The sequence below is a fragment of the Epinephelus moara genome, chromosome 7 (genome assembly GCF_006386435.1).
Source record: "Epinephelus moara isolate mb chromosome 7, YSFRI_EMoa_1.0, whole genome shotgun sequence".
Lineage (NCBI taxonomy): Eukaryota > Metazoa > Chordata > Actinopteri > Perciformes > Serranidae > Epinephelus > Epinephelus moara.
The window spans coordinates 27,969,957-27,985,559 of NC_065512.1; the positions used below are offsets into that span (position 1 = coordinate 27,969,957).

The window sequence follows — 15,603 nt, forward strand, 5'->3', positions numbered from 1 at the left end:
AATTCTGCAGCTTTATTGCTGATGATATATTGCACGAGTGCTCAACAAAGACTATGTCTGCCTATATGCATTGTCAGAATATACAACCAGTGTCCTGAATGCTATTATTTTTTGTTTTGTGAGCTGGGAGATAGCTAAGTTGACCCACTGACCCACTCTGTGCAGTGAATGAGGATAACACTTGTTTACAAGCCAAATATAATGGAGGCAGTATATCTTGCAAACTGAAAAGAAAGAAAATGAGTCAAAGGAGAACTTAACATGCTATTTTCTTTGTTAAGGAGCCATATGGGTGCTAATTATAACCAAAGATTTTAGCTTTTGTGTCATGGCTGCTTAAGATGTAAAAGTGCACAGATGTTCCTGCAATTACAGGGCCTGCCTGCTCAGTCGTCCTTCTGCTTTCTAGGCAGATCAGGTGGAGACATTTGTGTTAGGACCCCCCCCCCCCCCCCCCCTCCACCCCACCCTTCCAACACACACACCTCATCCCCCACCCCCACCCCCTGAGGGAAGGAGGAGCTGGTTTTAGTTGAAAATGCACACCACACAGTCGTATTAGAAGCACTGAATTTTTTATTTTTCCATAAAAAAACAAATTTAAAATGGTAAAAAAAAAAAAAAAAAGCAGCATGCATTTTCTCTCTTTTACAAAACTTCCAGTGTGAACGACGGCAATAAATAATAGCTTTCAGATAGTCACACAACTTAAGTGCGAACACACAAATGCTACAAACTATATACAGGTTTCCAAGAGCAGCTACTATCCCTAAAAACAGAATAGGGCACCGTATGCCTGAGCTTTAATACAGCAGCACAGATTGTAAAGATGAAAACACAGAAAATGAATCTTGATTGTAAAGCTGAACGAGTGGAAATGAGGCACTGCCTGAGGACACAATCTGCTTTGAGGAACATAAAACTTGCACAAATTGCGATAAAAACACAAGACACACAATCGCAGTTAACAAGGCAAACAAATCAAAAAGTATAAAAACTCTTTCTTTTTACATCTGTACAAAATGTAGTAAGTTCTTTGAAACTGAAGCTTAGTTTTTCTTCCTCTCCTGAGAGTATCAAGTCACAGACTGAGTTTGACTGTTTGTTAACTTGACAAAACACTTGAGGACTCGGACTCTGTTGACACAGATGAAATTGGCCCTCGCTTTTTTGTCATGAGAGTCACTTTCTGACTTGATCTGCTGCTCGCTGTCAGTGCACTCCTGGCCGATTTCTTGAATTTAACTCCCAGGAAAGCATAGAGGATGGGGTTCAGGCAGCAGTGAAAAAAGGCCAGCGCCTCTGTGATTGAAATCCACTTGGACAGCGCTTGCTCAAGTTCACAAGAGGGAGAGATCACTTTCAGAATTATCAGGTTGTTCAAGAAGATGCCAACACAGTAGGGCAGCCAGCAGGTGAAAAAACAAACAATGAGGATGACCGTGGTCTTCAGCGCTTTCTTCTTCAGAGCCTGGCCCTTGGCACCTCGCGACAGCTTGGCGATGATGATGCAGTAGCAGATGAGGATGACCAGACCGGGCAGTATGAAGCCCACCAGGATGTGCTGGAAGTTGAAGGCAACTATCCAATTTTGACTGGTTTCTTGCGGATAGATGCGCTGGCAGCTGATCCGGGAGTCTGCAGTCTCCATGGTCTCGTCGAAGATGAGAAAGTTTGAGAAAGACCCTGTGTCCAGCGTGGTGGCAAACACCAGGTCAGGTACAGTGAGCACAGCTGCAGGCAGCCACACACCCACATAGATCACTCTGTTCGCAAGCAGCTTCCTTGTGGCTTGGCTGTTGGTGGCATGCACAACCGCCAAATATCTGTCCAGACTGATGAAGGCCAGGATCAGTACGCTGCTGTACAGGTTCAATGTGTAGATCATGTGCACAAACTTGCAGAGGAAACCTCCAAAGCACCAGTTGCTGGCTGCATCCACGGCCCAGAAGGGCAGCGTGATGACGAAGAGGAGATCAGCCACAGAGAGATGGAGCCGGTACTTGTCTGTCATCGTCTTAACCTTTTTCTGGAAGCCCATGACAAAAACAACTAATCCATTGCCAAAGACTCCCAGAATACAAATTATTCCGAAAACTGCTGGCAGGAAAATCTTGTTGAATTCGCTGCTGAGCGCTGTGCTACATGGCTCCTCATAGTCCATGATGTAGTCTACAGACTCCTCTGACATGTTGTCAGTACTGTTGTCATCAAAGTCATATGAATAGTTGAACTGCAAGAAAAAGAAATGGTAAAGTTAGACGTAAGTTGAGATCTGGTCAGTCGTTCACATTACAAAACCCAATTTCTCTTAAAAACATCTTTTAACCTGTATCTAAAGTTGCAATTGTGTAAAAAGTTTCAATTGTACTTTTCTCCATATCATTTCATCAATAAACGTGTTCATTTAAAATAAAAAAGCACAATGAATAACACCACTATTAGCACATGTGATGCTTAAACAGATCAAACATCAATTGTCTTTCAACAGCCTCAAGCAAAAACAGATTAATCTACCACATGTTCAAAAAGTAGCAGCAAAGAAACTCACCGTCATGTTCAATAATCTGTCCATACTCTAATGCTCGGACCAGTGTGGGCTCGGATAAGAAGCAGGGTGATCAGTTTGTTGCCTGTAAGAAAAGAAGTCATTATATACCACCGGTGCTCCTGACCCCTCCCCCGACAGGAGGAGGAGCAGCACGCGCTCGTCTCCAAAAACGGGTTCACTATATAACCAACTACTCTGCTTGTGGTGTGGGCGTCAGTTTGTGAAACTTTTTGCCCCAAAAAAGCCCGTGTCTGTTATTTCATCAACCTAAAAAAGAAAAGTTGAACCAAGTCTCTGGGGACAGCGTGGAAAGGTCTGTTTGTTTAGGAGTGAGTCATTATATTAGGTCTACAAGGGCCACTGTGACAATTATTTAAGGACAAATGGATTAGATTTCTCTAGAACTGATTTCTGGTGATTTTTGCTCTCCTCTGTATCAACTTATTACATGCAATAGGAAGTCAAAATCTTGACAAACAAGAGCTGTCCTAATCCTGTGATACATTTGGGGAAGAATCGCCTGATAGACAAACAACATGACACTGCAACAACTGTTAAAGAGATGCCACTGGAGTCAGAAACCACATCAGGATCACAGATACACTATCACACAGGAATTTGATAACTATAATAAGAAATATTCATATTGATAATATGATGATTAACTTATGCACTGAAGAGTCTTGCCATGTTACTACAGTCGAAAAACATGCTGCAAAGTTCAAAATGTTAACTGTTATTAATACTACATTACCAGTGGTGGACGACGTATTCAGATCTTTAACTGAATTAAAAATAATAATACAGTGTTGGATACTCCGTTACACGTAAAAGTCCTGCATTCAAAATCTCATTAAGTAAAAGTACAAAAGGGTCAGCATCAAAACATACTTAAAATAGATGATGATATATAGATGATTTCAACTACTTCATATACTGCTGGGCAGCTTTAATCTATAATAATATATCATCATTTACTTGTTGATTTATCTTACTATATAATGACGAAAACTCTGTGTGTGTGTCTGTTGCAGGAGGGCGTGGCTCATCACATAAAGGTGTATAACATCTCAAGGGTTTCACCGATCACCACGCTAAAATGCGACCGATCGCTGTGGCTCCCCCTGTGGACCAATGCTGTTGTTTTTTGTTTTTTTGTACTCAATGGGTATGGACTAGTAGTTTGTATTATTAATCTTTATCTGCAAAGTAACAGGTAACTTCAAATAAACGTAGTGGGGGGGGAAGTATAATATTTCCCTCTCAAATGTAGTGTTATAGAAGTATACACTCATTAATTCATTCATTTACATTCATTTACCATAACCACTTATCTTGTTAGGGGTGATGGGGGGGGCTGGAGCCTATCCTAGCTGACATTTAAAGCAGCATAAGATGAAGATACTTAAGTACAAGTACTTCAAAACTGCACTTGATTAGAGTACTTGAGAAAATGTACTTAGTTACGTTCCACCACTGTGTATTACAGCTGTCCATCCAGGTGAGTTATTGGAAAATTAAAGCAATTTTAGGATTACACATGCTTCTCTGTAATTTATCACCAGCGATGAAGTCTAACATTTTGCACCTCCCTCCCCATTCTGCATGAAGCGAGGACTGACATTTAGATTGGTGTTCAGGGACTTGTCACAGCCTCATATTTCTTCCTACAAATCACTTTATAACTGTGTCTGATGACAGTTTTCATCAGCAGAGGTCTGAATCCGTCCTCACCTTTATACACACCCTGTCTCTTCTCAAATGCTGTTATGTCTACGCCACCAAGTGCTAAATGACCCCCAGTGGATTTGAAAAGAAACCACACACCCTGTAATGTGGGATTTCTATCAAACGGCTATCGAGCCTCAGAGTGTAGAGCATTCATTTTCTCACAGCTTTACCGACCCTCTCTGATTTCAGTTAAGGTAGTGATGACAGGGCTGGGCCAAACGAAACTCCCTGCCCCTCTTTTCAGACTGAGTTGACAGTTGTCTGAAACTGAATCTCCTGCATGTGGCATGCAAATACTGCCTCATGTCTTTGATATATGAGAACAAGGATAGATTCAATGAGTCAGTCGGCATCATTGATTTCATTGATGTCCCCCGCTTGTGATAAAGAGGGATTTTTAGAGCTGCATGACAACATAACATTTTGGAAACATCAGGAAGTCAGCACATTTTCATAGCACAAACACATTTTTTTCTTGTCTCGATGACATTTATATGCATTTATGGTGCATTAGCAGATAATGCTTTTTTCTTTTTGTATATCAGCACTGAAAACATTTCTCCACTGGCTATACTGTTCCTGTCAAGCTTAGTCAAAAGGACATTTCACCCCAAAATCAAAAATACATATTTCCTCTTACCTGTAGTGCTATTCATCAATCTAGACTTTTGTGGTGTGAGTTGCTGAGTGTTGGAGACATCGACCATAGAGGCATCTGCCTTCACTCCAGTATTATGAAACTAGATGGCACTCAGCTTGTGGTGCTCAAAGTGCCAAGAAATTACATTTGAAAAACTCAACAGCGATGTCTCTTTCCAAAAATCATGACCCGGTTACTCTTTGCTGTGAACAGTTTCATGTGGGAACTATTTTCTTTTTACCGAACTACACCCACCAACTGTGTCAGCATGCAGAAGGACATGTGCATCTACTAATGGACGATGTAATGTTAGCTAGCTCAGTGTTGCTAGTTGAGCTAGTAGTAGATGCATGCTTCCTCCTGCATGGTGATGCGGTTGGTGGGTATAGTTTGGTAGAGTTGAGTGCCATCTAGTTCCCTCATACTGGACAGAAGGCAGACATCTCTACAGCCAATATCTTTAACATTCGGCAACTCACACCAAAATGGATTGATAAATAGCACTACATGTAGGAGAAAACATGTATTATTGATTCTGGGATGAATTGTCCCTTTGATTTGGTTGATTGAGGTTTTGCAACTTCAAACCTCTCTGTTAAAGGCAGTACGTCACAAAACCTCATAGCCTGAAAGCCCCCAAAACTCACCTCAGTTCACAGCTGAGTTCATAACATCAGCAGTGACCTGTGATAACAGTTTATATGGTATTATGCTCACAAAAATGAGGAAGTTTAGCAAGTGATTGCCGTCATGGCTGAATCATAAAAAAAACCTGCCATTATTAACATGGAAAACCACTTCTATTTGTGTTGTGACTATACAGAATAACACTGAAAATGACTAACATGGTGTTCGCCCAAGATATTATCTCTGATGCAAAGTAGTTTCATACGATTAAAATATTTTTGACACTGAGCTGAACAATTTAAAAAGGCTCTTTTGCTCCACTCAATTAAATCTGTCAGCACTTCATGAAGGATTTGCTGTTCCAAACTCCTGGTGTCTGGTACAACTAAAATCCCCTGGTGTGAGGATACATTTTTCTTTTCCTTTTGAAATAAGGGTAGTTAGCATGGGACACATCTGCAAAAACCCAAGGAAACACTTACAGAGTTTGATTTACAAGCAGTCCATTGCAACACCACACCAATTTCAGTGCTGAGTAGAAAAAAATGCAGACAATGAACAAATAAGGAGCTCGGTGATTATTACTTTAATACAATAACAAAACATTAATGAATTAATAATCTGATAATCCGCAGATGGTTGTAGACTAATCCTGTGTGTGTGTCGTCTTCAGATCCTCCTGCAGTTGGACTCCTGAGGAGAGGAACAGGGGAAATCTGCAGCTCAGAGAAAGGCCACTGTATTGGTATGATGCTCTTATCAACGTCATTCAGACACACAGACAGTTTCTCTGTTATCTGTCTGCAAGCAGAACTCCTGGTTTTCATTTGTGTGTTGAATCACATATAGTATTTTGGTCTTTTACATTCCCCAAATCCCTTTCACCACAGAGGGGAATTCCACCAACTCAGTTTCTGAATTTTTTTTTTTTTTTTCATTTTCAGTCGTATTTTTCCTGAAGCGCTCATGTGTTTTTAAAAACTACACATTTCACTCGAATTCCCCAAGGTTGTTTTTAAATTCAGTACTATGTTTTTAGAGTTGTGCGGTCTTTGAAATGGTGCAGTTGCATGGTATTGGATCACTTTGGCATCCTTACATGAAACATACATTTGTAAGCGAAATGTCTCTCATATTTACAACTCAACAAACAGCACATCACCACCAACAATGCAGCAGTCATGGGATTTTTTTTCCTTCTTAAATGAGAAACGTTTACTATAAACTCATTGTTGTAATTTATTTTTTATAGACAGTCCTTAGAGTGCATGAATCAAAACTCAGTGGCATGTGTAGGGATTTTAGGAAAATGCTGAAATTGGATGTTGAATTACAAAATCAGGCCTGGATTCATCAAAATACTGTAGCTTTGGTACAAATAAATGGATGGGTGACACAAACTTATTAATGTTTTCACCTGTTTTGCAGTATCTTTGATGATTTTTGATGATTTTGATGGTTTATTCAACATACCTTCATTACATTTGAGAAAAGGTCAAAAAGAACCATTTCCAGTGCAACATTGGCACCCTGCCTTGTAGCTTTTTAGGTGTAATCAGTGCACTGCAATCAATCTGCTTTTGCAATTTACCTTTCATCATCTGCAGAGTCTGTGTGTACATGGAGCTTATCGTTTTGTAGGATTTCAACAAAGGAGATTTCACTCCTCATAATAAATAAGACCTTTTTTATTTCTTCATGGCTTCAGCAGGATATCTGCAGCCTCCACTGTCAGTGTGAGGATTCAGATAGCTATCGGTCCGGAATACAAAAGATCTGTGAGCTACTTAGAATACAAATCACAAGAAGTGTGAACGGCAGCGAAGGGGGCTCTTCGGTGAAGAATGGCTATTGAAATGAGGCAGAAGAATGCCAGAGAGATAAAGAGAAGAATGAGCAGCGCTGTTCAGTCAACACCAAGCCCTCCAGTTCCAACTCATCCCGGCCCCCTCAACAAGTCGGCACGGGATAATTTTTCATAATGATACCTCTGTTCAAATATCACCTTCACTTCTTTTCTTTTTTTTTTTTTTTTTTTTTTTACAATCACCACATACAAAATACATCCAACCCTTTGTTGTTGAAGCTGACTTTGGGTGTTGCCCATAAATGCACAAAAGGTTTTTGGGTAACTCAAATACCTTTAATCTCTTGTCTGAGCACTGAAAAGTGGCTTGTGTATTTCAGCTCAATACATGTTCAGAAGAAGTGTGTGCTTGCCAATGCATTGTAGGCAGACATATTTGTAGGAGTGCAACTCTTTTTTTTGTTCTAGGGATATTTGTAGTGCTCCTTTTCACCAGCAGTTTGATTTACTGCACCAGAAACATCCTCTACTTATTAAAATGGTGTTTGTTTTTGTCTCACATTGCAGCCCCCACACTATTATTTACTCTGCCTCTGTAGTAATGTAAGTATCAGATCTACATGGTGGTGTATATTGTGTATTTTTGCATCTCAATGGAAAGCTATGACCTTCATAATGTCAGTAGGGGGTCTGAATCATGGATTTTGTTGTTTTTAAATGCCTCAGGATGATCTGAATGTCTCTGCATTTTTGTGCATGACGCATGTTCATTATTCACACCGGAATGCATAACTTCTTTATCTATCTATCAGCCGAGGCTCTATCAGGGTGTTTTCATTTTCCCGTCTCTACATGGCTGGTTTGTGAAGTCTCGGGGGGGCCGAGGTGAGAGATTCATCCTTCATTCTCTCCGATCCTTTGTTTGGGTTTTGTCTTCTGTCAAGACGAGATGCATCAAGCCTCAGCGAGTAAAAACATGACACCAGAAATATGATGCTCTAATACACAACTTATCACAGGACTTAAATACTGAATGCAAATATTGTGGAGAAGTGACCATAATCTCTCAATGAGGCCTGGTTTGAGAGACATGTAGAAGCTGTCAGTACTAGTGGAAACTTTTTTCCCCCACAAAGTTGGCACAGACAAATATTAATGATTATATTCCCACACAGAAAGAAATATTTGTAAAAGCATCCGGTTTGCTTGCTTGCTTAAATGTTTGTGTTTGAAAAAGGAGCTTAATGTGAACAATAGACCCACTTAAAGGACAAAGCTTGCTGCTTATCTTTGGAAGGCACCCACTTAAACTTCCTACTGTGCTGCGTTGCTGCCCTTTTTAAAACTCTTTCCTCGACCTCGATCAAGGTCACAATGGCCCAGTGAATTTAATATGACATGCAGAGGGGTGTGCAGAAACAGCCTGTCTGCCCAACTGAAATTACATTAATATTGCTGACATAGTATGAAGTAATAATCATTTAGCTTTTCAGTGATTTTTTTCCATGACAAATTATTCAAATTGTATTGGAAGTTGGATGGATGCATGAGTTACTTCCCTGGAGAAAATCTGACTTCTAATTTGTCTGTAAGAGGCATAACCTGGCACAGTCCACTGAGCAAAGTCTTTGCAATGGTTTTGTTTGAACTCATCTGAGCGAAAACTTATTGGAGTCTTAAATTACAGAAAGAGTCTGGGGTATCTAACTTTAGTGGATATTAATGGAGGTGTTGATATCTGTTTCTGAGGGTCCATAGTAAGATTTAAAGGGGGGTTGGTGGGATGGGCGGGAGGTGAGTCCTCTGCCAGAAAATTCTGAGCATTAAGCACTTAATTTTCTGCATTCTTTCGAGGTTTTATACACAAATTTTGCCTTTTCTGTATCGATTTAATGTCTTTAATTCTGTCAAAATAAAAGTCCTCTGCTGCTTTCATGTTTTATTTTGGGAGACAAATGCAAATATTTGGGGTCACAGTAGCAACACACAAGTGATTTATTTTCATTTTGTCTAACTGGAATATGAGCAAGCTCACTCCGCCACTAGTCTGACTCTGACAACGTTGGTGGCCAACAACTAGAAGAAGGAGATTTTTTTACTCTAAAACATTTCCATGCTGATTACCCCGAATCCTGCTCCTGCCTGTCCTGACACGGAGTCCCTGCAGAATTAGACAACGGAGCATGAACCAATAAAAACTGAAATGGGTGACACTGCCCTGGAGCAGAAATATAGTATCTCCACGTGTGGCACAGATCCAAAGCAAGCCACAAGCCAACTGAGAAATGCAGCTTGTTGTTGCATAGGAAGTGTGTTTTCAGTAGGTCCATGATAAATGCAACCGGGGTTCCCTTTCCTTTTTCACCAACGTCTCCATTGTGGTTTTGCCTTGCAACAGTATTAAAACTCTGGCAAACGGCCTCCAGTGCCCCACAGAGGTTCATCTGTCATGTGTATGCACTATACAAAGCAATGCAAACCATCCTGCTTAGATGCTTTGAATGTATTCATTTGCATGACAGTTTAGATGTTAAATTAAGAGCCTATCCTTTTCAGTTTTTTTTTCTCGAAAGAAACAAGGTTAGGCTATATAACTGTCACCACCTCAGCATATCACAGACCTGTTGTAGTAAGAATTTCAATCACATTTTGAATGAGCTCCTCGAGTTACTTTTTCTCCAGACACTGGGAGATCCCTCTGCTGCATTTGTGTTCGACAGAAGATCACAGCCAGTGTTCTTTCAGGGATCTCTGCAGGTGGAGGTCCTCCATCTGGCCTGTTTGGACAGTGGAGGAGACTGAAAATGCGAACAGAGGCTCAGCTCAGCCCTGATCACCTCAGATAACAGGGACAATAGGCCAGATGACAACAGATAAGCTTTCAAGAGTCGAGTGACCAGAGGAGGGAGAGAGGGAATAAACCTGCTGCCAAGTCAGACTGCCTCATTACTTCTACTGTCGAGGGTCTTGACGGAAAATCTTTTAAAATTACATGTCAGCAGCAGTTTGTCTCACAGGCGCTTTATTTTTCAGCGCTTTATTTTTCAGCTTCTTACACTTTTATTGATCATCATAAATATTATTTGAAATCAGGCATGTGTATGGTTGTATTTCAGTCTGCAAAGGACCAATTTAGCTAAGATATATCTTTGAATAATGAACTTTAGTTTCACTTTGGATTTAGTTTGCAAGAGTGGTGGCTTTTAAAACAGTAGTGGCAACCGTATCGCTTCATAGAAGGAAGAGTGCATCTACTCGTGGATGAGAGGCTCTTACTTGTGACAGTGTTAGATGTAAACATCAATGGTGTCCTCCTCGGCTGAGCTGAAATGTTAGCTAGCGCTGTGGTGCTAGGTGAGCTAGCAGTATCAAATTATTGCACACCTCCGTCTGCCCAATAATACAGTTAGCGGTGCAGTTTGGAAGAAAGAAATGAAACTGCTCACAACAAGGTCTGTGGATTATTATTATTTTTAGCACTTTGAGCACCACAATTCGAGTGTCATCTAGTTCCATTATATTGGAGAGAAGACAGACATCTCTACAGCCGATATCTCCACTCGCCAACTCACAGCAAAACAATCTGGATTAATAAGAATCACTATAGGTAACAGGAAAAATGTGTATTTTTGATTATGGGCTTAACTGTTCTTTTATAAATCCCACTGTGATATCGAAGACTGTTTCATAGGACACTGTGGCAGAAAAGGGCAAAGAAGTTCTTACTATTCTCTTACTCAGCATCTTTTTTTCAGCAGCACCAGAGTAAACATGGGGGCACTGAGCATCGCCTCTTGGTGTCAGATTATTCAAGTAAACCTAAACATTTTAACCTTTCCAGAGAGGCTCTGTGCGTACAAAACTGTCCCCTTCGGCACTTTGCCTTCAGTGCTGATTTATAGCACCACTCAGCCCAAGAAGATGGGCTTCATTCATTATTTAAACCCTATGATGGAAAACCGACTAGCTTGATTTGTGCACATGAGCATCCTCGGCGATGGACGGAGCTTCCTTTGACGAGTGACATAAGGCTCTGGCCTGGTGCGAGGTGGGCAAGTGTCCACCACCAGACCAGAACAAAGCATCAGTGGAGGAACATCTATCAGCCTTGGCCAGAGGGACGCTTCACCGCCCCTGTGGTGCCTCCTTGTCTGAAAGATGACACCGTCTACACTGAATGCCTGAAGCTAAAAGAAAACAAATAGTTGTTTTATTTTCCTCTTCCTACAGTCATCAGGAAAGGGCAGTGGGTAGTAAAACCATCACTGTCTTTTAGCACAAGAAATTTTGTTTTCGTCCCATTCTCAGCTGATGAGTCACATGAGTTAATCATCGTCTACTCATCAAACTGGAGCCTCTTATGAAGCAATTCAAATCAAGTGCCAACTTTCTATTTTTCCTGGAGTAAACACAGGTACACTCACTGTTTTGCTGAGTGTCTTTTGTTTGCCAGTGATGTCGGAGCTCTTCAGCTGATCTGAACTGAGAATGTGGAAACAAAAGGAAACTCTCAGTCTGAAATGCGTATTATTTCAAAAAGCAGAACATCATAATGCCAATGAAAGGAGTCTCGTATTGTTTGTCCTCATGTTTGTATCGAGGCAGACAGGGAGACCCCCTGTGAATAAAAAAATACCAGGATTTATAGCTAAACAAACCAACCCTCTGTGCTCCCTCAACCCTATGATAGAGTTTCCTCCTCGAGCCAGCTCTTCGGTCAGATCCTAAAGGCGCTCACTTGGGACCCGTGGGCCCTTTGTATTCGGCTGCCTTTGGGTTTATTTTCTCGGCACAATTGAATTCTTTTCTTTTCTAAAGACTGCAATGACTGTAGATCCCTCCGCTGATACAGAGTGTTGCCTTTCCTACCCCCCACTGCCCCAAATCTGTGAGGATTATTGTGTTTTTGTGTAAACAAAGATGTGGGGTAAATAATACATTTGGATTTGCTGTGCTACACCAGCATCCGGTTTTCTGACTTTTTGATTATTTAGCAGGCCCGTGCTTTAGAGTTGTTTATGACAGGAAATAGGATGGGCGATGGTCACTCTGTCAGCATGCCACTGTATTCCCACAGGAAGGCTATTGATCAGGATATGACAGGTGTTGTTTGTTTCATTGTTTGTTTTGAGTCTTGTTTCTGCTGTGCTGTTTGTTCTCATTATGCAGTTGGAAATTATAATGGTCTCCCTTCAGCCTCAGCAGGCCGAACAGGTCAAAACACGCTCTTTTTGTGACAAACAATGAGGCAGGAAAAATCCATTAATGAATTATTAGCGGCGAGTGCACACGACTTATCAACACTGTGCGTTTGAAGAGCAGGATGTGATAGAGTGTTGCCTTTCTGGGGGACAGACAGAGGTTTTTCAGGCCTCAGGTGGGAGCAAGCTCCTATGAACTCATATTGTTTAGACTGATTATTATCTGTCAAGCAGCGAGACACTTGGATATTTGCTTTGAGCTGTGGTGGCCAGAGAGGACGGCCCTGAGGCAGCTGGCAGAATGTGTCATTATCAGGAGTGTCAACAAAGCTTCTGGGTTATCATCAATAACATCTGTATGACAGCGAGAGTGGTGTTTGTGTTTCAGTTAGCTCCATGCTCTGCTGTGATTCTCTGTTTACTTTGCTCTTGTACCGAGATAAACTTTGTGTATTTTGAAGTGTTTATTGCACACTAACTAGTAACCTCCATGCCCTACTTCCTCCACCTGCTAGTCCTTAAAATCCCTACCTTATTTTGTCTCCATCATTGTTCTGCTATAGAGTTTCCACTCTGTCCCAGAGTTTACCTGTCAGTCAAATGTATGCGGATAGTACCGGGATTTTTCTTGTTTCGAATTTTCTTTTGATAAAATATTTAGTTTTAGTTTCTGTTCTTCTGTTTATTTCAGACAAATTGCAGGTGCAAAGCACATTTCCTGTGCATCACAGGGGGTTTCCTGAGGTAACCAAAACAGTACATGTAAAAGCTTTTGTGAACTGCAGTTGCGTATTGAATCATTGTTGTGACAACTGAGATCAACAATAAACTGATTCATTTGTAGCAGGAAAATGCAAAGTAGGTTTCTGCAGTCAAATAAGATGCAGTCAGTAAAAGTCTAATTTGCTAGTTACATGACGTCAAGAAACTCAGGCCGTGGTTGAATGCAACTCAGGACATTTACTCAACTACTGTACTTTGGTAGCATTTTTAGATACCAGAGTATTTTCATTTTACTGCTACTTACTGCTTTACTGTTCACTTCTTCTTTACCTGTTGCACTTTTTACTCCATTATATTTATCTGACAATTTAATTACCAGTTAGTTTTCAGATTCAGATTTCAGACATGGCCATCACTCTGACAAACACCTAACACCAGTCCACAGTGTCAGGAACAATCAGTAAATTTTACGTTTCATAGTTTAAATACTCAGTGTTTGTCACCTTAAACATCATCACAACCATATTTTCATTAATGTATAATCACCTGAAACTAAGAATTGTTGTGCTTTTGCTACATTAGAACGGGCCATATATATCTACATAATGGGTCCTTTTCCTGATCACTTGGCACATGGGGCAAGTTTCAGTTGGTTGCAACCTGCAATCTCACCACTAGATGCCACTAAATTAGGGGTACCAAATTTCCTTTGCTCGGGAGCTTCTTTGCAAAATGACAGGAGGCCAGTTAATAAACTAATAATATAATAACTAATTTATACATTTTTAAACCCAACCTCTGTTGGGAGGCCCCGGGAAATCCTTCCTTGACACCTTTTATTTATTTAAATACATAAACAAGCTCTATTTTAATGTTTTTTTATGCACTCTGGTATTATTATTTACATTCAAAGTACAAAAAAATCTTCAATGTGAATATGTTTTTTATAAAAATTGTGAATTAGAAAATGTCACCCAAACTGGTCTGTGGGCAGTAAGTCGAGTATTATTGCAATAAATCCTACACACTAGACCAGTGATACTCAATTTTTGGCTCCTGGGCCAAATCTGGCCCGTGATAGGGTGCTGGGTATCTCAACCTCTACCAACAAAAACATGTAAGTGTTGCATGTTTTATTGCAGGAAGCATTTTATGGTATGGTGTTGGTGCTTTTGTTAAATAAGTGATGTGAGTACTTCTTTCACCAGTGCATACAGGATGTTGCTGACCCAATTTATTCTGTGATGCTTTATGTGAAAAGACAAACAAGAGAGGCAACAGCCCTAACTGTGGTGGTTACAGTTTTGTTTGTAACTGCTTGGTGCTGTTTAGCAGACACTTCTCTATTTTACTCAGAACTTGTGATTCATCACTTTGTGTAGGTGGAGAAGATTTCAGACGAGTAACCAAGATGACTTTATTATTGGCAAACAGGAGAATCTCAGGTATGGGGGCCTCTCCTCTCATGTGAAAAGACTGTAAAAAGATTTTGTACTTTAAAATTAAACTCTTGTTTAATACAACTTTAATGACTGCTGTGCTAAAATATTTTTTCCACATATGTATTACAGTGTGTCTATTTGTGTGTCCAAGAAGCAACAGCTTAGAGATGGAGAGGTGGGATAGCTGGCAGCTGGGACTCGTTTCTTGTTTCCACCCTGTGAATCAACAATTCATTTCCAGGCGATTTGTACAAAAGGTGATTGTTAGCAGCAGGTCCAGCCTGTCCACTTACAGTTTCCTGAGTGAACCCTCCAGACAGCCATTGCTCAATCATGGTTCACCTCTCTGGCAGAGGGCACGGACGGCGGCTTTCACACTCACTTCAAATCAAATCAATGTCTGATCCATCATGGGCCTCTTGCCTTCAGGGCAGCTTTGGATCTGTAAGAACTACTCTCTGTGGTATCCACTCGCTGCTTATGTCTTGGACTGATGTGTGTGTTTGAGTGCGTGAGCCTGTGTGTGTGTGCACAGAGTAATTGAATTAAAGAGGGCCCCTGTCCCCCTTGGGAGCTTTCCATCTGGTTTTATATGTTATCTGACAAAATTAGGAGACTTTGATATATATACATTAGCAGATGTTAAGACAGGATGCTCTGGAGATGAGGCTTCTTTTAATATCCTGAGCATCTTAGGGGAAATAAATGTCTAGGGACTTGTCGTATTCTGGGGTACAAAGAGAAGTAACTTCATAGCTGAACATTAGAGATCATGATTTCGTTTTTGTACCACCCCTCATGTCCTGTGACTTTTGGTTTCCTACTGTTCACAGCTTCTCTTGTTGAGAAAACTGTAGACAAGGCACTTCACTCACACCCAA

The 15,603-nt window shown here is 40.7% G+C and overlaps 1 protein-coding gene across 1 annotated transcript; it reads right to left on the minus strand.

The window, feature by feature from the left end:
* Window positions 1–556: 556 nt before the first annotated feature.
* Window positions 557–2,695, minus strand: LOC126393576 (C-X-C chemokine receptor type 4-like). The gene is made up of 2 exons (XM_050049796.1): window positions 2,552–2,695; window positions 557–2,233 (listed from the first exon to the last, which is right to left on the minus strand). Exons 1-2 carry the CDS (start codon window positions 2,573–2,575, stop codon window positions 1,106–1,108), a joined length of 1,152 nt encoding a protein of 383 aa, XP_049905753.1. The 5' UTR covers window positions 2,576–2,695; the 3' UTR covers window positions 557–1,105.
* Window positions 2,696–15,603: the final 12,908 nt, after the last annotated feature.